The sequence below is a fragment of the Nicotiana attenuata genome, unplaced genomic scaffold (assembly GCF_001879085.1).
Source record: "Nicotiana attenuata strain UT unplaced genomic scaffold, NIATTr2, whole genome shotgun sequence".
Taxonomy (NCBI): Eukaryota; Viridiplantae; Streptophyta; class Magnoliopsida; order Solanales; family Solanaceae; genus Nicotiana; species Nicotiana attenuata.
In genome coordinates, this window is record NW_017673103.1 from 67,323 (window position 1) to 89,509 (window position 22,187).

The following is a 22,187-nucleotide window of genomic DNA, read 5'->3' on the forward strand; positions in this document are numbered from 1 at the left end:
TTGAATAGATATGACAACAACCAAATACACAACAATTGAGCCTTTTTTATAAATCTATTAATGTGCCAGATATTCTTTAAACATTCAGTGGTAGTTTCACGGAAGGATTCAACCTCTTGATCAATTTCATTGTTGTTCATACTCGAAGGACTCGTAAATGTAATAACCTTGTGGATACGGAATTTGTTTTATAGACGTAAAATTAGACAGTCTTAAAATATGACATTACTATCCCACACGAAATTATAGTTACAAAGCAATAATTTAATTTTTAAAGGGTATAAAAGTCGATTAATATTTCAGGAATATTTTTGTCGTTCGACATTTAGTGTACAATATTCGTGCTTTTATAATATATATAAATAAATAAATAATATATAGATAGATAGATAGATAGATAGATAGATAGATAGATAGATAGATAGAGATAGATAGATGTATTGTGCTTTCGACATAATTATACCCGAAAAAGAAATAAAAAACAAAGAAGAAGATAGCTCCACATTATATAGATTTTAACTATGCGTATATCAAGTATTTGGGGGGATAACTTTCATGTATACTCTTGTGTTGATTCAGTGGTAGAAGTATTTTAGCTTGGAAAAATTACATACAAAATTGAATCCTTTAGATCCTAAAGAATTCTTTGAACTCTGAAGTAGTACCATAGTGAATATTTTGAATATCTTACATTTTTTTCTCAATTTGAAATATCTAACATTTGACTCTTACAACTTGTTTTGATGGTTGTTATGTATCGTTTTATAATGTATCGTATAGTATTGTATTGTATTGTACTGTTATATTTTGATGTATATAATGCTTGGATAGATTGTATTGTTTGTCGTTATATTATGATGTCACGACCCAAAATCCGTTAAAGATCGTGATGGTGCCGGACACCACTGTCAGGCAAGTCAACACTAAATAGTTAATTAAATTCTCATTTCAATACTTTCGAAGTCATAAAATTTCTTCAATTTAACTAGTAAAAGATGAATTTTACAGAATAATTAATAATGGTTTCACAATTTTAATAATGAATATCCCTCAATCATCCCAGAACCTGGTGTCACCAGTGCATGAGCATTTACTAGGAGCTAAAATAAAATAAAGTACAGCATCTGTCCGAAATACAAATTTGGACAGGAAAGAAAAGTACAAACGCTCTGAAGGAGACTTTGCTGGCTGCGGATCGTAACGTGGAATACAGCTCACCTGAATCCCCGCATCAACTACGCAGTTGCGCCCACAAGGCCACTGAACATACATGTGCATGTACAACAAAATGTACAGCAAGTGTAGTATGAATACGAAAACAACGCGTACCCAGTAAGTATTCAGTCTAACCTCGAACAAGTAGTGACGAGGGGTCGACCTTGACACTTACTAGTAGTCCAACAATATAATAATATGTAAAGATAACAATAAAACTCAGAATAAAAAATAACTTAACAATGCTTCACCATATTCAAGAACCCAAATTACTTCCTTCATTTAAACAATTGATCTCTCAAACAATGAAGTTATGCCGATTATTAAAAAAAAGGGGGCTTTCAGTTCTATTATCACACACAAAATCCCGCCGAGGACGTTCGGACCGATCCAACATAAATGTAAATTTTGCACTGCCAAGGGTCGAACGGCCCGAACCATAGATAGAATTACCCCGCTCGCGAAACATACATGCAGCGCGGCCAAATGTAGAAAGAATTACCCCGCTCGCGAAACATACATGCGACACGGCCAAATATAGAAAGAATTACCCCGCTCGCGAAACATACATGAGACGCAGCCAAATATAAATTTATCAACAAATCACAACCATTTCTTGATTCTTTTCAAAATAAAGACAATTCAGCTTGAAGCTTTTAAATCCTTAAAGAAAATCCTCAACTTAGTTCCATTTAATACAATTAACAGATATAATCAAATAACGATGTTCACATAGCATGGTGTAAACCTAAAACTACCTGGGCATAAACAGGGATAATAGCTACGTACGGATTCTCGTTACTTCGTGTGCACGTAGCCCCCACAAATAGAAGAACATATTACTTTAGTTCACCTATGGGGTTAATTCCCTCTTACAAGGTTAGAAAGGAGACTTACCTCGCTCCGAAGTTCCATAACCGGCTCCTGCGCCACTCGAACTCCTCAAACTGATGCCCAACGCTACAAAACCAGTCAATTGTGCAAACCCATAAATGTATGCTCAATTGCTCATTATAATCCAATTTATAACAATTTCTAATCCTAATCGAAGAGTCGATAAAATCACCCTCGGGCCCCATGTGCCCGGATTCCGAAAATTTTTGGAGATAAACTTTACTCGTAACACCACGAACTCAAATATATAATTTATTCCAAGTTCCATGTCCAAAATCGTGGTCAAAATCCAAAAATACAAAATTTTAGGTTTTTCCACTAAAACCTCAAACTTCTATTAATTTCTATGTTCAAATCCATATATAATCATGTATTTAATTCAAAAATGTAAAGAAAGCACTTACCCCATTATGGTTGATGAAGGTGGCACTCCAAAAGTGCTCCAAAATTGGCTTCCATGAGCGAAATGAAGTGAGATAGAGCCAAACCCCCGTTCTAAAGAAGACAATGTCCAGCCCCGACTTTCGCATCTGCGTTCACATGACCGCTTCTGCGTTTCCGCAGGTGCAGCCCAACTACCGCTTCTGCGGTCCTCCTTCAGGCCCTTAAATCCTCGCACCTGCGTCCAAGTAGTGCTTCTACACCTTCGCTTCTACGGCTCTTCGCGCGTAGGTGCGGTCCCGCTTCTACGGAACTTGACCGCATCTGCGATCCACGCCTCCCCCATCAAAAATCCGCTTCTGCGAGTCCTTTCCCGCACCTGCGGTCCTCTTCACGCAGGTGCGATTACACCAGATGCCCAGCTGCTTCAACTCTTCCTCTAAATCCCAATTTGATCCGTTAACCACCCGGAATCCACCTGAGGCCTCCGGGACCCCGTCCAATAATACCAACCCGTTCCAAAATATCTTACGAACTTAGTCGAGCCTTCGAATCACATCAAACAACGTCGAAATCACGAATCACAACCTAAATCAAGCTTAATGAACTTTAGAGCTTCAAATTTCTACATCCGATGCCGAAACCTATCAAATCACGTCCGATTGATCTCAAATTTTGCACACAAGTCATATTTGACATTGGGACCTATTCCAACTTTCGGAATCAGATCCGACCCCGATATCAAAGTTCACTTCCGGTCAAACTTCTCAAAAGCCTTCAAATTTTATAACTTTCGCCAATGACTCCGAAATGATCTACGGACCTCCGAATCCACTTCTAGACGCAATCCCAATACCAGAATCACCATAAAGAGCTATTCCCAGACTCGGAATCCCAAACGGACATTGTAATGCACTTCAACCCAAATTTAGGAATCCAAAATGCCAACTTCCACAATATGCACCGAAACGCTCCCAGGTCATCCAAAACCCGATCCGGACATATGCCAAAAGTCCAAAATAATTATACGAACTTGTTGTAACCTTCAAATTCTGATTCCGAGGTCATTACTCAAAAATCCAACCTTAGCCAATTTTTCCATTTTAAAGCTTCCGAAATGAGGATTTTCTTTCCAAATAGACTCTGAACTTCCGAAATCCCAATTCCAACCACGCGTACAAATCATAGTACCTAAAGTGAGGGTACTCATGGCCTCAAACTGTTGAATGACGCGCTAGAGCTCAAAACGACCAGTTGGGTCGTTACATAGGATTATTTAATAATAAAAAGGACAAAATGAGAGAAAAAAATAAGGAAACGACACGACCACACCAAATCGGTCGTTTCATAAAGTAGCACTTTTCATCGTTACGTAATGGTTTATACAATACAGTACGATAAAATTTAAGTATGAATTAAAATAAATATTATATTTAAAGTAACAATACGATACAATACTAACAGGTAACAACCATCCAAACAAGTTGTTATTATTTGGTAATAACAGTCCAAAAAAGGAGGTTTTTCATTTCGATGAGAAAGGATAGAGAATGCGACAAAACTTTTACAGTTCACATGATTTCTGGGGTAAACCAACATTTTTTTCCCTCACCTTTTCACTCACCATATTTTAAAAGTCAAAGAGTCTATTAGACTATTAAATTGTTTCCTTTCCTCTATAATTATACATTTATTAAATAATTTACATTCATTCATGTGCTTTTTGCAACATCAAATTCTACCCTTCCCGTATAGGTCTTTTAATTTATATTTTTTTTAATATTTATTTATATCTTAGACCAGAAAAAATATTTGTCTCTTTTTCTAAAATATCAAGGATACTAACATATTTGTAAAATATGCATGCCGCTAAAAGTTTTTATATTTAAATATAACTATATTTTATGGGATTGAATTCTTTTAGCAATTTAGATTATAGAGAAAATTTATCAAGTGTTATAAAATATTATAATTATATTAGTGGATGTTTATAACTCCTAAACAAATCACTCCACTATTCTTTTCCATTAACCTCCCACTACTTCTTACAATTATTGTTGTAACTCCCACACCTCCATAACCCCCTCCATGATCTTCCCCCATGATCTCAATTGTTAATGTCATGTTTAAGACAATCATTTTGTAACCTTCATATGTAATAGTATAAATAGAGGCATGAAATGTGAGATGGAACACAAAATTTGTCCTACATCCGAAAAGGTTGCAATCAAAAGCCATACATATCATCTCATGGTTAGATGTAAAGAGAAACTGCATATGGTAAGTAATGAAACGTAATAAGGTATGATTATCTTATACTTGTTATTCCTCTAATGTCCTGTATGCACACAGCTTCGTATTACACATGTATTGCACAAGCACATATTAATATAACATCTTTTATATCACATGAATGGAACAAAATTTCTAAAGTCTTATATGTGGAAATCATAGTAGCAATTAATTGTTGATATGATGCATGTCATGGTAACAAAACATATGTTATATAAGTTGTCTTATGCATATTTGTGTGCTAACTATCTTCAATCCGTCCTGCCGCTTCTAACATTTTCTTTTACTTGGATGAATATATTTTTTTTGGTTTCTGCATTTGCATATAGTACAAGAAAACCAATTTTATTTTAACATTAATAATAATAATAATAATAATAATAATAATAATAATAATAATAATAATAATAATAATGCTTCTGGTTTCTATTTTGATTTATTAGTCGCTACATTAAGGTGTGGGGTTTATTTTATTTTGCTGGAGTAGACTGCTATAATTCTTCAATTACCTAAGAGCAATACATGTTCAACATTGCCACAAAGCATGTGCTTACAATCATAATACATATTATACGTGAATGCGTCACTTGCAATTGTTTTTCTTTCTAGTTCTGATGTAACGATATATGATAGAAGTACGTAATAATGCAACATATATTCTTATTAATATTAATCAAGTGTATGTAGATTACTATATACTTGCATTAATAAAATCAAGGGTATTACGATATAAGATCGGGTAAAGATCTACATCATCATCATCATGGACTAATCAAAGTGGTAATATTTTTCAAAAGGCTCAAGGGTGAGTCATAGTACACTTTGACCTATTATGACATTAATTGAGGGTAAGACGGTAGTTCAAGTCCCAACGCACCACAAGATTAAGATATCGGGTTCGAGTCCTGGTGCACCATGATGATAAAAGTTGGGTTCGAGTCCCAATACATTATAACCTTACACGCCTTTATATGAGTAAGGCATTGGGTTTGAGTCCCAATGCACCATATTGATGATCTAATGATGAATAATAAAAATAGTGTATTTTTCATGAAATAGCATGAAGTTTGTCCCACTTGATTTGCTCCATCCTTGAAGTGAATCTGATAACGGTGCATAATAAATCTAAATGAAGACAAGCAGTTGACCGATGAAATGGCCGCGCCAAAGATCAAAATAATAATAGTCCTCATTATGGTAATTGTACAAAGGAGAAAAATAAGGGTTCTCAAAATAATCCTTCAAAGGTGAAGGAAATATGTATCGATGTGGTCTGTTAATACGAGACACGCTCACATGATTATAGTCCATTACTTGAAAATATGACTTGTGATAAGCATTGTAATTGCAAACTCATTCGTGAAAGTGAATGTGAAAATATATACTTCATGTGGTAAAGTTTATGCATAATAATGTGCTTATGTATGGTTGAATAAATGCTACAACTCACCTCTACGGGAGGTTTGAGAGAAAGAAAGATAATCAATATTACTGTGGGGTTACATGAATATGTCATTGGTCGCGTATATGTGGTACGCCAAAAATATTTTGCCATGCCTTATAAAAAATTATTAAAGGAAAAATTAAAGCAAGAAATGATTTTGCTTATGATTATTTTGACCATGACAGTTATTATGATATGATTTTTTCCGTAAAGGAGACATTCACCATATGGATGGTATGGCAAAAGATCTTGTAGTATAAAATCAGTTAAGAGCTCCGAAAGAGCTAATTTATTACTACCCGGATAAATAAAATTGTCCATGACAGTAATATCATAGTAAATCTGAAAAGGAATTTTTGAGTTTCAAATATATTAGCCAAAGTGGTTGGCATATTGAGACTATAAATGAAAGAAAGATTGAATATCTTCATATTACTATAATCATACCGGGTAAATATGAAAGGTTTCCCAACTTTTCTTTTATTTGTACTACGGATGTATAAGCATGATGATGGAATCACATGACATAATAAATTAAATGTTTACTGAAACAAATATTAGCTGGCATGACCGGTTGGCCATCCCGGTTCAATTATGATGCGAACAATGATTGAGAATTCACATTAGTATATATTGAAGAATAAGGGAATTCTTCGAGAATTCTCATGTACAACTTGTTCTCATAATAAATTGATTACTATACCAGCTGGGGTTGGGATTGTATTCCCAGATTTTTGTAACGTATAAAAGGTGATATATATCGACCCAGTCACCTGCCATGTGGGCCGTTTACTATTATATGATTTTAATAGATGCATCTATTCTATGGTCACATGTGCGTTTGTTATATCAACTTGCAGTTTTGCTTTTGCAAGGTTGCTTGCTCAAATTATTAGAGCACAGTTCCAAAATAAAAATTATGATAATTTATCTTGATAATGCTGGTTTAAATCTAAGTTGGTTTAGCAGAAACTGTATGCCTCCAATTAAGCTAAACCATTGGTTATGAGAATAAAACTCCCAAATAGAAATTTTGTATGAGATTTGTACGCATCTAGCCAACAAGTTATGATAAATTCTCCCTATCTTAATTGGTTCAAGGTTATGAACCAAATAATTTCCATCTAGAAATATGGATGTGATATATGATTTAATTATCCCACCATAATGCATAAAGATGGGTTCCCAAAGAAGGTTGGAAAATGTGTTGGTGATCCAAGCATTAGGGGGAGAAAATAGACAGCTGAAAAAGTAAAACATGGAATGAATTATTGTGAGTGCACTTAGAACCTCGTATAAGAAAATGTGAACTTGAAGTTCAAGTGATAATTCATTAGTAAAATATTGCCAGGCGTATTTGCTGACCCAAAGCTAAATGTCATATTTCAGGTGTTAATGCTTCAAATAGAATAAAGTCCATGATGGACAGAGTTTATGGCACATATGAAGCATAATAGAAAAATCGGTTCCAAAAATAAAACTCCTTGAAGAAGGCGAGAAGCAAATGATAAAGATGGTCATACTAAGGAGGCAAGTTCTCTATAAGAGCACCACGACATAACACTTTATAAGACCTCATAAGAGAGGCTCAGGTACCTGAAACTATTAAGATCTCGATAAGTATGTCTTTATTGAGTGGTGATGGAATCGATATAAAATGATCGTCGACGATATTGTTAATATAATCTTGAACTGAATCTGTCATGAAATTTGGACAGATAAATGATTGGCCAAATGAAAAATATGCGACGAAAAGTTGACTTCATCTGAAAAATGTGAAGCTGGACGGATAGTCCCAATACCTGAAAGTATAAAGCCTATGTGGAGATATTGAAATACGATTAGTGTTATATTGCAAAAGGAATCCTTGATATAGATTTGTTTATTCTAACAAATATTGTCAAGGTTTTGTTGGTTATACAAATACAGGGCATAGTTCGTTGTTTGTGAGGGTACTGCCATATTATGATATTCAACAAGGTTCCAATTACATTGAAGATGATACTGCATGCATAGCTCAATCGAAAGAAGGACTATCGAAGGAGACAAAATAAAGCATATTTCACCAAAGTTCTATTTCAGACATGATCGTTGTTCAACAAATTTGTTCAAATGATAATTTGACAAACTTCTTCACAAGGTATTGACGATCTCAATATTAGAGAGTTTGTTATAAAAGCTTGGAATTCGTCGTCTCCGAGAAACAAAAGTGATGTTTTCATCAGGGGGAGGCAAATACGCGCTGTACTCTTTTTCACTTAGCTAAGGTTTTATCCCACTGGGTTTTCCTGGCAAGGTTTTTAATGAGGCAGCAAGTAATGCGTATTACAAGATATGTGTACTCTTTTTCCTTCACTAAGATTTTTTCTTATAGGGTTTTTTCTTAGTAAGATTTTAATGAGGCACATTATTTATAGACATCCAAACGGGAGTGTTATAAAATATTATAATTATATTAGTGGATGTCTATAACTCCTAAAGAAGTCACTCCCACTACTCTTCTCCATTAACCTCCCACTACTTCTTACAATTATTTTTGTAACTCCCACACCTCCATAACCCCCTCCATGATCTTCCACCATGATCTAAATAGCTAATACCATGTTCATGACATCCCTTTGTATTACCTCAATATCATCCTATAAATAGAGAGTTTGGGCATCACATTGTACACACTTGAATACATTGAGGTAATAAAAACCTCTCATCTCTCTCTACATTTTTGTCTATTTGCTTGTTTCATATTATTAATTTGAGCTAAGTTTCTTAACATCAAGCAGGAATTCAGTGATGTATTGGACTAGTTTTTTTTTTTTTTTTGGTATAATTATATTTGACATGGAGCTCCGCTGGTATGGAAGGGTACATAGATAGAGTCGTCAATAGGGGCTTTGGGCCAGCCTAGCCCAGCCCGTGATTTTGTAGGGATGAGTTAGAATTTTTGGAGCCCATTTAAAAATGAGGCTTTTAAGCTCGACCCGAATAAGCCCGTGGCCCGTGAGGCTTGATTGAGGCTAGGCTGGCCCATGGGCCTATTAAATATATTTATTTAAAATATATAAAATATAAAAAGTACGAAAAAGGCAAAAAATACCCCTATTGTTTAATAAATAGTTTACTATCGAGCTCCGTCCACCTATTTGTTTGAAAATATATCTAATGTTATCTTGAGGTTTGAAATTAACCCCGCAACTGACGGAATATTGTGTGACCCCTTTTTTTAATGAGCTAGCATAATCTTATTGGGCCACGTGGCACCTCAGTTCGGATTGAACAAACCCGCCCCAGATTTCGACCCGCCCCTTTTTTTTGGAATAGAAATTTGATTTTCGCCACTATTATCTTTCCAAAGAGAACTAATGCACATGACTCATCTAATTTACCACTAGTACTGCTCGAATCATCTTTCATTTTTTAGATTAGTACTTTCTTCTTCACTAACACAAGAATCTGAAATTAGGACGGGTTATGATTTTCCTGTTGAATCTGCAAATTCCGAAAGTTGTAGCAAAGTTGAGGTTTTTAATGTTGGGATCAACTCTTTTTGGCTTTTAGGATGATGGTTGGGATTAGATGTAGTAATTACGAGTTGGGTATAAAGAGTCTTGAATGGATGGCTAAGACAGTAAAGAAGAATTCAAAGAAATTAATCTCCCTAGCCTCCTCACTTCTAAGAATAGCAGTGAGTTAGTGTTATTTTTTTTGTAGGAATTGGTGATATTCAATTTGAAGAGGCAGTGGAAAGAAAGAAGAAAAGTGGGCAAATTTTTTATTAAAGGGACTTGTTGCACGATTTGAAACCTCTTGATCTGAATTTTGTTGCTCCAAATTGAATGGTATGATTTAAATGTATTGGAATCAATTTTAAGGACGTAAATATGAAGTTTGAGAAGGTTAAAGATGATTTGGGGTAACCTTAATTCACATTTCGAATTGCAAATTTGCTGCGAAGCAAAGTACTGAAGGCTAAGTTCTAGTGTTGTTTGAGCTTGAATCATTGTGAGGAAGAAGATGAATGGTATGAGGGTGTTACTTTTTATTAACTCGGTTCAATTGGAGTTGGGGCGGGTTTGTTCAATCCGGACTGAGGTGCCACGTGGCCCAATAAAATTATGCCAGCTCATTAAAAAAGAGGCCACACAATATTCCGTTAGTCGCGGGTGTAATTTTAGACCTCAAGATAACTTTAGATGTAATTTCAGACAAATAGGCGAGCGAAGCTCGATAGTAAATCATTTAGATTACTATAAGGGTATTTGGCCCTTTTCTGTAAAAATTATACTGCCTCTAGCGATGGAAAGTGAGAGTTTGATCTTTACTTAAAGGAACCAAAGCTTGATCTTGAGAAGTCTCAAGAGATTGATATCGTCATGTATTGGGAGGAGCATTTTAGAAACTATCCAGATCTTTCAGTATTGGTGCGTGATGTACTTAGTATTCCTTTTACTATTGTAACATCGGAATCAACATTTAGCGTTGATGGGCGTGTTCTGAGAAAGTACGTAAGTCGCATTCATCATGAAAATGTCCAAACACTTGTTACTACTCGAAATTGGCTACACGACTTTTCCCAAACTCAAACTGGTAATATTTTTTTATGTGAATTTGAATATTATTAGTTTTTAAAATTTAATTATTATTAATATTTAACTAAGTAATATTGCATAAGAATTGTAGATATAGATGAAAGTGAAGATGTTAAGACAACCTTGTCACAAACGTTCAAATGTATTTGATGAAGATGATGTGTTGGATATCCCATAAACATCATGGACGTTCTCTTAGTTTGTTTTGAGTTTTAACTTTTAGAGAATGAAATATAGTCTTGCTTTTTACCTTTTTAATATTTATTGTGATATATTGGAACAATATAAAAATTTATTAAGTTTTGCGAAATTTTTTCAATAAGATATTTTTTAACTTTTAATATGTATCTTTTTTTAGGTTAGAACTTAAAGAAAAAATATAAAATTATATTCTAAAAAATGATGGGCAGGCCCGGCGGGGCCCGCGGCCCACATAAGGCTGGGATAAGACCCATCAAAATGGTGGCCTAGCCCATCCCATCCTGTTAATTGTAAAAGCCCACGTGGATTGGGCTGGAATAACCCGGCCCGACCTATATTAACAACTCTATATAGAGATAAACTACTATGCGAAGGAAAAGGCAACTTTGTGTCGAAGACTATTAAGTGGGCGTTTGAACATAAGAATTGTAAAATTTGCAAAAGAAAGTGAAATTTTTGCCAAGTGAAATGATATTTAAAAATTAGAGTTGTGTTTAAACATGAATATAATTTTGGGTTATTTTTCAAGTTTTGGGAGTGATCTGAGTGAAAATTGTGAAAAAATATCTTTTGGAGTTTTTCAAATTTTCGAGAAAATCTTAAATTTATGTTTAAGTAAAAGTTAGAAATTTTATGGCCAAACACGGATTTCGAAAAAAGTGAAAATTTTTCGAAAAAAATGTAAAAATTCTTATGTCCAAACGGGCTCTAAATTGTTTATTTTTAATAGCTCAGGGGTATCTAGACATTTAATTATAAAAAATACTACAAAACCTCTGACTATTAAATCCTAGTCGAGTTTTGGATTGTTGGAAGGTCCGAAACCCAACGCTGGCTGAGAGAGTAGGCAGCATCTCTCGTTCTCTTGACAAATCCATTGCGACAAAGAGAGGTTTGGAAGTAGAATTATGTCGAATTCAGTGAACTTGGAGGATGTTCCATCGGAGAGCATCACGACTGAGATCCTCCGCCGCATGCGGTGCTCCTCTAAGCCCGACAAACGTCTTATTCTCATCGGTATTTAATACTTACCTCCCTTTATTACTATATTCATCTCTGCTCTGTTTTTTTATCTCCGCATTTGTTTGGACTCGAAATTGTTTCTTTTGAGTATTTCATACGTTTCCCTGTCAGATCCAGACTTTAGCCATTTTCCTGCATCGAAATTTGTTAATTTTCATTTTATGGAGTATCTCTGAAAAAAAGAAATGGGGAGAAACGGGTGTAAAGAATTTAATGCGCTCCACTGCTTATTGAGGCGTCATTGTTGTTGTACTTCTAATGGAGTAGTTTATTCTTTGTGCATTTTGTTTTAAGATTTTCTTTGTGGAAGCTTGTTTTGTTTGAGTTGGGGGTGATTTTACACACTGGAAAGGAGATGAAATTTCTGGGAAATCGATGATTTATGTGCTTTTTACAAGTAGCAAGGGGACCTCCACTTTTTGTTTTTGCTTTTAGATTTTGTTTTAATGCTTATGTCTAAGATTTTCATAGGTTATGTTAAGCTGATCTCACGAGATCTGAACTCTTAGTTGCCCCCTAATCTAATTGAATCAACAGACTCACATGGAAAATTGGGTTAGTTAATACTGAGCTGGTTTCTTGATTGGGTTTGAAAGCGAGTCCTTCATGGAATTTGGAACTGTGGGACTGCATTGAGAGTGGGAGCTTCTCAAGTCCTTCTTCATTTTAAAAAATACGCAAAAAGGATCTGAAGAAGATCTCTGGTTAGGTATAGGGATACTGGATCAAACTTTGTTGAGCGAGGAAGTGAAGACTAAAAATGATTATTTGGTGAGATTGAAAGAAGAATTCCTGAATCATAAGGTGGAAGAAGTTGCTCACTGTGCATTGCAAAAGAATTATTTTTATTCGTTTTTTGAAAACAAGTACATGGATCAATGATGAAAATTTTGCGGGATTGTTTACAAATATGTGGTTGAGATGGTTAGGAAAGATAAAGAAACTAGCCAGAATATCAGGAGTCGTTACCTCTTACTTATCAAAAAAAAAAAAAAAAAAAGAAAAAGGAAAAAGAAATGTCAGGAAAAATAATATGATGCTCATAGGTGCCAAAGAGTATCATCAATCATGAAAAAGAACTGAGTAGGAAGATGGTAAGATTTGCCTTATTTTGATGCAAGAAGGCTTGAGTAGAAGGCATGCTCCATCCTTTCTCGATATTGCATGAAATTGGCTTCGAGGAGGGGATAAAGAAAAAGATATGACTTGAGGATCTCGACAATTGAAAACAACAACAACGACCCAGTATAGTCCCACAGGTGGGGTCTGGGGAGGGTAGTGTATACGCAGACCTTACCTCTACCCCGCTTGGTTAGAGAGGCTGTTTCTGATAGACCCTCGGCTCAAGAAGGCGAATCTCGACAAGTGAAAGTGGCACATTTTTTGTTGTGATGCTGTAGATTGGCAAGATCGAAAATAAAGAATTTTGATATCTCTATCTCATTTGATTGAGATGAAATTTATATATGCTCTGTTTGCTTGCTCAAATATATTTCTTTCCCTTACTTATATTATCCTTTTTAAACCAAGGGTCTTTGGCTGACTCAACTAATTTTCAGTTTGATAAAATGTTAAATTGTATCTTTTTTTTTTCTGGGTAAATAAAACAAATTTTATTAACCAACTGGAAGTATTACAACGAAAAAAATCTGCAGCACTACAACACACACTTTGAGTAGAACACAACTCTGTCACATCTAAGCTTCAGACCCTGGCTAACACACTAAATAGGATAAAAGTTCAGGGTTTGCAACTTCAACTCTAACTTAGGCATTGAATGTCCCCTATTGAAGATCTCCTGGATAATAGTTTTGATAATAAGCTCAGTGCTCCTACTCTTTCCCTGGAAAAGTCTCATGTTTCTTTCTTTCCAAAGATGATACACACTACCAGCTATAGCCATTCTGAGCATCGGCAGTTTCCGCTTTGCAATTAGTCACCATGCACTGCAGCTCTTCTTGCCATCCTAGAGCCAAAAAGTGTAACTTTACTTACGTCTTTGCATTGACATTACTCTTTGTTGATGAAAGCCCATGAAAGTGTTTGCTTTTTGTCTAGTTTGACTTTTGGTATTACTAGCAGGAAGTAGCAGTACTATTCTCTCTTAAAGCTCATTATAAACTCTTTGGATTGCAATTTGTCAATAAGAAAAACTGTTTTATTTGCCATAATCATTTTCCTTCGCTGAAAGCTCTTTGAAAGTGTGGAGATGCTAACTCACTCACATGCGACCCAAAACTGTGTTGGGATGAACTTGTTTCGACTCTTGCCACTTGTTAAAGTGGAGGCAAGAGCTTTTCGATTGATGCCACGTGCTTCAACAGGAGCGGTGACAAACAAGTCACCTCTCATGTTCTCATGTTGCTTAAGACTCTTGACCATATTTTTGTTCTCTAAGATTTTTTCTTAAAGCTCAAAAGGGGTTAGATATCTAAGTATTGATATTGCTAAATTTGAAAACTGCAAGTTTTCTATTACAGGAGTTTGTATTCCTTTCTTGTCATCAAGTGTGGTGATCTATTACTGGTCTAACTTAAGTACTCTCCAGATGGGTTACACCTTGCCTAGTTGAGGAATCTTGCCCGCTTGAGGATTTTTGATAAAATGAATTTAGGTGTGGAGCTAATTTCTCTATCAAAACTTTTTGATGTGTTCTCTCCTTTTATTTTCCCTTCTATTTGACAATTCGTTAATTCATAGCAATTGTGTTTCTCCATTGGCTTTAGGATTCCTGGAGAAATGATTTCATCCATGGACTTAAAGTTAATTCAGCTTAGTTTGCTGTAGCGTTGGCCTTTGAGACATAAAAACAGAGTTGCTTAGCTTTGGCCTTTGAGACATAAAAGGCAGAGTTGCTTTCATTTCAATATTGTAGTTGTTGCATTGGCATGCTTATATGGACTGCTTTGTAAATGTGCGATGGTTCTCTGCTAGTTTGCTATATTCTTGGAACATTAAAACACTTAAGTAGCTTCTCTGTAATATTGTAGTTGTTTAGTTTTCTAAATAGATGTATTCTGCAGGCCCACCTGGATCTGGGAAAGGTACACAATCTCCCGTTATCAAGGATGAGTACTGCTTATGTCATTTAGCCACGGGTGATATGCTGAGAGCTGCTGTCGCTGCCAAAACTCCTCTGGGAATTAAGGCAAAGGAGGCCATGGATAAGGTCAAACTGGTTCTTTTTTTGGTTCTTAATTACAATTCTCTTCCTACTTCAATCGTAAAATATTCTGACGACTTGGTTTTCATTGTCATTGTAATATTGTTTTGCTCTTTTCATTTCAGGGAGAACTTGTTTCTGATGACTTGGTTGTTGGGATAATAGATGAAGCATTGAAGAAACCTTCGTGTCAAAAAGGATTCATTCTTGATGGATTTCCAAGGACTGTGGTGCAAGCAGAAAAGGTCTCCTACCTCCTTAGGCACCTGAAAATATATACTTTTATTGGCTTTATGATTATTGTGTTAGTATTGTTCCTATGAGATCTCCAGATTCATGCCTTTCTATATTCATACAGCTTGATGAGATGCTTCAAAATCGGGGGACCAAAGTTGATAAAGTTCTTAATTTTGCAATTGATGATGCTATTTTGGAGGAGAGAATTACCGGGCGTTGGATCCACCCAGCTAGTGGCAGGAGCTACCATACAAAGTTTGCACCTCCTAAAGTTCCTGGGATCGATGATGTAAACTTATACCATGAATTCTCTTTTTTCTTGTAATGATCGTACAATCCCCTCCCTTCAAATTTTTCATGGCATGATATCTACACTATACACAATTTAGGCTCTTTTACTAATTACTAGTTTTAATTGTCTGTCATGCAACTTTAATTTCTAATGGAAATATTTAGCTTCACAACTGTCTATTAGGGGTATTTCTCTTAGGCATGAGGCTAAGTCAATTGGTTTGTCTTCATGAAGGTCACTGGAGAGCCTTTGATACAACGCAAAGATGACACCGCTGCTGTTCTTAAGTCAAGGCTGGAATCCTTCCATAGGCAAACTGAACCGGTATACTTCTTTTTAGCTCTAGTTGCTTTGGTTTAGAGTTGATCTCAAACTTATCTTGGAATTGTTCATGACTGTACTGACTAAGATCTTGTTTGGAAAAGCATCTGCCAGACTAACAATTGTATTTGGCATTGGACTTGATTTACAATCTGTTTGGCAAACTTAATCACATTGATGTTATTATTGTCAAGAGTGATTTTTCATGCTGCAATTTAGGCTAGACTTTTCACACCAAAACTTAGATTATTTGTAGTTACATAGTTGTTTCATAAATTTATTAGCTTGTTTTGGTTCCACAAGAAATAACTTTTGGCAATCCAATTTTAAGTAAGGTTCCATTTATGTTGTTCAAAAGTGGGGTCCCGTCTTCTGATTGCCTTTGCGCAGAGTTGTAAACAAAATATTTTGGTTTTGATGTGCAGGTAATTGACTACTATGCGAAAAAGAATATGGTAGTGAACCTTCCTGCAGAGAAACCACCTCAGACGGTCACAAGTGAAGTGAAGAAAGCCCTCTCATGACGGAAGGACGCTTTAACCTCTTTACTTTTCTTTTCTTTCGTCTTGAAGATCTGAAAACTGGAACTCTGAAGTTTTGATTAACTGACAACATCTCTAGAGGCTGAGTCACCTTAATGTTGGTGAGTTTATTTCTTTCTGCACATTGATAGACTAGTAGGCTTTTTGCTGCCTACTACTGTGTTGTACCCAGATTAGGAGGCCTTTATTTTGCTGCATAGTAGGAGCCCCACCACCTTTTCGGGGTGATTGCCAGATAATTGCTGGGTTTCTGGACATGTTTGGATATTTAACGCATGTAGGCATGCCACATTAATAAGATTGCTTTCATGATCAAGTTTCACAAGTTATGATGCGAAAGTAGCATTTTCATAAGCAGCACTCTATTGACCTGCTTTGATTTTTTTTCAATGTTGAAGTATTTACAGTAAACTCTCTTCATGTCATTGCACTGTCTGATTTAATAGTCTAACGAGCAATTCAGATAAGACTTTGATTTATTTTTGAGTATTCACATTAGTTGTTGAAAAGGTTGGTCATTTTGTTGTTTTTTTCAGCCTTCACGCGCTCTTCAGCGAGTTACTACACACATTATGCTAGGTAAGCAACGAGAGGGTTTCAATATGAATGAGAAAATAGTTCGAGGGGTTTTAGGCACTCCATAGTTTAAGTAAGTAACTCGCAAAAAGTTGATAGTTAAAGGAGGTTTAAGGGTATTAACTCTTTATTTTTTTTTTGCTAATTGAAACTAGCATATATGCAGGGGCGAAGCTATTTGACCACCCTTCGTCGAAAAATCATATTGTGTATACAGGCAAAATATTAGGCTTTAGAGGTATATAACATATATTGAACACCCTTTATCGAAGATTTTTTTTGTACTTCTTTCAAGTTTAAACAACCTTGGGAAATTCCTGGCTTCGCCACTGCATACATGGACCTTCACTTGGAATTGGTTTTCCTAACCCTGTAATACACACTAAACAATCTCTCAAATAGCTGAGGATGTTTTAAATAATGATGTCCCGTTACAAATGGATGGTCCACCTCTAAGGGGTTGTTTGGTAGGGTGTATAAGAATAATACTGAATAAGGTATATTAGTAGCTAGTGTTGGGATAAGTAATGTTAAGATTAGTTATGTTAGGATTATTTCTTATATATGGTTTGAACATTAAAAGTAACATGCATTGCATAATATATATATATATATATATATATATATATATATATATATTTTTTTTTTTTTACAAATTATTCGTTTACAAAAATTACCTTCCACATGCATTAGAAAGGATTTGAATTTTTTTTGAAAGGGCACTTCTATCTTTACATTATGGTATTGCTAATGCTATGGTTTGCTATGTATACGAATAGTACTGAATATGATATATAATTAATACATGTATTAGCTTACATATATTGAAAAACACTACCAAACAAGAGATTAATAATGCCAAAGCTAATATATTTATTATTTTATTATTTTTCCTAATACACCCTACCAAATTACCCCTAAAAGGGTTTTTTTATGCTTACATTTTCTTTGGTAAATAACTAAACTTGTGGAAAGTGGAAACTACGGAGTTTCTTTTTTTTTTTTTTTGGTTGAGAAGAAGTACTATGTTAGTCAGTAGCTGCTACGATTTCCTTCTGCTGTAGGTTCCTACAAATAATTCCATAACACAAAAAATCATCAGATTTTCGCTACAGAAAAAGAAACTAAAATAGAAGAGAAAAGTTCAAGGGCTAAGTGAAAGAGAAGAAAGAAGATGATTTCAAGAGTCAAAGGCTTTAGCACAACCTAATGAGTGTGTCCCACTTTCTGTTTCCTCTTTAAAAGAAAGTACTCCATCATTTTTGATTCTCTAAACACCAAACATGTTTTCTTAACCAAATAAAAATTATTTTCACTTTTTGAAAAACAAAAGGGGCGTGAAATGATTTTCCCAGCAGTCCTAAACATTTCTTTTCTTTCTCCCAATCAGTATTTGGAATACTTTGAAGGGCGTTATCAAACCTATAGCACGTGATGATGTAATAGGATTTAATATATCTACTGGAAGTAAATGAATATTTACGCAGTCATTGCAATTTAACATGTTCTTAAATTTTATTTGCTCAGTTTTTAAGATTATTATTTCACTCTTATTATATGCAGTTTCCTTCAATTCCACCCACGACTGTCAGGTCCTGGGTTCGAGTCACGCCGGAGGAAAAGTGTGAATACACTACACATCCTCCAAATTGGGAGGGAAAAAAAAAAAAACCTATGCAGTGGAGGTACATACCATTGATGCCTTAGCCAACGGGAAAGTTGGTAGAGTTGCACAGACTCATTTGCAGCGTGGCAAGCTAGCAGCATATGATTGCGAGGCCTCACCATCCATGCAAATCTCATACACAACATTGAGAACACACATAACACTGCAGCCAAATAGACAAAAGCTAGCTAGGTCAAAATTTCAAAGTATAGAAATGTAATTTTTTTGAAGTACTTGAGGTAATTATTCATGTAGAATCAAAAGCAGAAAAGTTCTGTCTCAAATAATAGAGGTAAATCTAGGATTTAGAGGGGGTGGACAAACTTATGATGCTCAAACCAGCTTATAAATACTTTTTATCTTATGAGTTTGATAATTACAAAAAGTGCTTATAAACTTATAAGCACTTTTAATTTGACCATTTATTATTTTATCCCTGATATCTTTCGTATCTAGAATTACCATTCCCAAACAAAACCTAAAACTTCTTCTTCCCTCTATTTGCATCGTTCTTCTTTCTCCTTGTAAAAGTATTTTTAATTTGTATTCTATGTAATTAGGCACATTCGGGATTTTACGACCATGGTGCACCATCAACTTTAAGGTAAAATTAATTTTTGTCATCATGTCAAGTTATAGGGCTAAAACGGCTCAATGATACTTTTAATATGATATGATATAATTCGCTTTGGGCCAAATTGATGCGTTTTCCCCCCAAAAGACCTCATTCATTAAGAGATCCCTATACTTTATATGTAGGCTCTCAATCTTTTCAGCTATCAATGTGGAATTTTGTTTGCACATCCAACAATCTCCCCCTCTAACTATGTTTCACGTGGCCCACTACCACGCGATCCACGAGTCTCTCTCTCGAACCAGTTCCACATGGTCTACTGCTATGATTCACATGTCAATTTTCGAGATTCACTGCGTGCCACCTATATAGTTAGAGTATTTATTGCCACCGAAACTTGCAACTAGCTTCTTTTTGTGTGTACGTCTCTAGGTTAAGCAAACCGAGCCCCTGCACCATTATTTTGCCATCGACATACTCGTCCCTATGAACCTGAACTCAGATACCAGTTGTTGGGCTAAAACAACCCAATGATACTCTTAATATGGTGTGTTATTGTCTGCTTTGAGATAAGCCCATACGACTTTTTCTAAAAGATCTTACATCATTAAGAGATCCGTACACCTTATATGTAAGCTATCAACCTTTTCAACAACTAATGTGAGACTTAGTTCGCATTCCCAACACAAGTAATGTGAATTGTTTTAGTGTTTTATTAGTTACAATGATTGAATAATATTTGTCATAAACCTATTTAGTTCTTACCATGAAAATTCAAAACAAAGAGGGAAAATAAAATGCTAATAACAATTTAATACCATAATTTATGGAAACTTGTGCAGTTTTAGGGCAAAAAGAAGCAGAAAAATATCAAAAAAACCTTAGAACATATGACTGTTTTTTTATGTGTTGATTACCAGAAAAAAAGTATTCCGAACTAAAAAAATGGGAGACAAAAAATCAACAATTTGATTGGAATAAAACTAATGATTAATCAGTAATTTGATTGGAATAAAAATATTTAAGCAAGTCTTTATGTATAACTTAAATCTTAGACCCACATAAATTATTTATAGTAATAAAAATGTATAGTGGTTTAAAATAAAGACAAATCTCAATTAAAAGTAATCAATAGCTAATCTTTAAATCCTTAATTTATTATTTACCTTGAAGTCTTCAGAATTAATAGGGGTTGAATCACAGAGAGAAAAAAGAGAAAAAGAATAGAATGGAAAAAATAGTATAAAATGCGAGCTAAAAATGGAAATATCATATGAGACAAGGACTGAATTGGGTTCTCAAGTAATTAAAGTTAAATTGAGAAAGACGTTCTCTTTCCTTCCCCCCTCACACACACACACACACGTTAAGCTTCTTCCTCTTTCCCTTCTTCGCCAACAATATTCTTGTCATTGTTTTGAGATACGATTTAAACTTTTTGTGGCAGTCATTTCCAGCAGATTTGAATATAATTTTATAAAAAAATATGTACAATCAATTACTAATTATTCTCAAAACTTTAAATTTTTTTTTCTTATGAGATAACAAGTTATGCTTATATTTAAAACTTAAAAAAAGTGAATATTTAAACTTAATTGTAAAGCACATTTAAGGAATATCAGTATTTTAGTGAGTTTAGCAGAAAAAATGTTGATATCGATGACTAAACACATGCATCAAGTAGAAGTAGTTATATTATCAAATTCAATTATAATACTTGTATTGAAATCATTAAGCAAAAGGGGATCTTAATTAGCTCAAATGCAGAAGACCATGATTTTCCCTTACATAAATATATAAAGCAAAAGGGTCTCACCTGCAGTCATGTTCCCAGATATTGCATCGGGGGGCTTATTTGCATCCATCATTCCCTAATTACAAAATCATTAATTAATATTTGAGACATATCTAAAACTTCGTAACTTGTACTTATATATAATTAGAAAAAGATGAGTTGAGAATTAGGCATATATACATACAGAGACGACAAATCCCCAGTTGGCCATAGGACCCCAAAAGTGAGTTGTTTTTGGACCCATTGGACTCTTCAAATATGCCCTCAACGATTCCATCACTTTGTGATTTTGTACCTTCACCAAAACAAATACATACATTCAGATTCAGACTTTAAGCATGATTAGCAAAAAAGGGCTACTTAATTATCTCCATCTAATTTTCCATAAAAGAAAGAAAGAGAAAATCAGTTGAAAAATAATTAATCTTGGGTTGGAGACTTTGTTCATAAGGTTAAGAAAAGCAAAGTCAATCTCCACCTTCTTTCTGCACAGGTAAATTAGCTCCAAAGGCAACTACATACGCTATATGCTATGAAATCCAAGAGAAAGTCCTAATAAGAACCCCGCCAGATTCCTTGATAGTTGATAAATTTTTTTTTAAAAAAAGGAAGAAACAAAAGTATTTGTTTATCTTTTTGACGAGGCAAGTATATAGAGACATGAAAATTTGCTTACCAGTTGTGTCGTACACGTGCAACCAATAAATTGAACACATTAGTATATATATACTTGGAGATGGAGAAGCGTGAGGGCATGAGTTTGTTTGTTAAAACATATATATTTAATTTGCACCCTAAATCTACGTCAAATCATAATAATTTATATTATGATTAACGTGAATATGTATAAATCAACTTTGATTTAGTGATAACAAATATACATATTACATATTAATTTACGGGACCCTAATCTTTATCTACTCCTTCCTGAAATCATTTCCCAAAATATATAGAAATGCTATTATTATTATGGATAAAATTGTAA

At 34.6% G+C, this 22,187-nt stretch overlaps 2 protein-coding genes across 4 annotated transcripts; one reads left to right on the top strand and one right to left on the bottom strand.

Annotated features, from left to right (window-relative positions):
- The first annotated feature begins 11,793 nt into the window (after positions 1-11,793).
- LOC109215457 (adenylate kinase 4-like) lies at positions 11,794-17,006 on the top strand. 2 transcript variants are annotated; one of them, XM_019379526.1, is made up of 6 exons: positions 11,794-12,030; positions 15,060-15,205; positions 15,325-15,444; positions 15,558-15,725; positions 15,963-16,052; positions 16,475-17,006. In XM_019379526.1, the coding sequence occupies exons 1-6, from the start codon at positions 11,922-11,924 to the stop codon at positions 16,571-16,573; spliced, it is 732 nt and encodes a 243-aa protein (XP_019235071.1). In that variant the 5' UTR covers positions 11,794-11,921; the 3' UTR covers positions 16,574-17,006. The 2 variants fall into 2 exon arrangements, with proteins under 2 accessions (XP_019235071.1, XP_019235072.1); XM_019379527.1 differs by lacking the exon at positions 11,794-12,030 and adding an exon at positions 13,666-14,650.
- A 939-nt stretch (positions 17,007-17,945) lies between these two features.
- LOC109215458 (mitochondrial pyruvate carrier 1-like) lies at positions 17,946-21,979 on the bottom strand. Of its 2 annotated transcripts, none has more exons than XM_019379530.1 (5): positions 21,879-21,979; positions 21,387-21,497; positions 21,224-21,278; positions 18,861-18,996; positions 17,946-18,235 (listed from the first exon to the last, which is right to left on the bottom strand). In XM_019379530.1, exons 2-5 carry the CDS (start codon positions 21,477-21,479, stop codon positions 18,196-18,198), a joined length of 324 nt encoding a protein of 107 aa, XP_019235075.1. In that variant the 5' UTR covers positions 21,480-21,497; positions 21,879-21,979; the 3' UTR covers positions 17,946-18,195. The 2 variants fall into 2 exon arrangements, with proteins under 2 accessions (XP_019235075.1, XP_019235073.1); XM_019379528.1 differs by lacking the exon at positions 21,879-21,979 and adding an exon at positions 21,681-21,822.
- Positions 21,980-22,187: the final 208 nt, after the last annotated feature.

Excerpts from the sequence above, each read along its gene's own strand:
- LOC109215458 (XM_019379530.1), bottom strand. The coding sequence starts at position 21,479 with ATGGAATCGTTGAGGGCATATTTGAAGAGTCCAATGGGTCCAAAAACA. Across the intron at positions 21,279-21,386 it reads ACTGGGGATTTGTCGTCTCT|GGAATGATGGATGCAAATAA; the intron begins GTATGTATATAT and ends TTTTGTAATTAG. Across the intron at positions 18,997-21,223 it reads ATCTGGGAACATGACTGCAG|TGTTATGTGTGTTCTCAATG; the intron begins GTGAGACCCTTT and ends ATTTGGCTGCAG.
- LOC109215457 (XM_019379526.1), top strand. The coding sequence starts at position 11,922 with ATGTCGAATTCAGTGAACTTGGAGGATGTTCCATCGGAGAGCATCACG. Across the intron at positions 15,445-15,557 it reads CTGTGGTGCAAGCAGAAAAG|CTTGATGAGATGCTTCAAAA; the intron begins GTCTCCTACCTC and ends ATATTCATACAG. Across the intron at positions 16,053-16,474 it reads TCCATAGGCAAACTGAACCG|GTAATTGACTACTATGCGAA; the intron begins GTATACTTCTTT and ends TTTGATGTGCAG.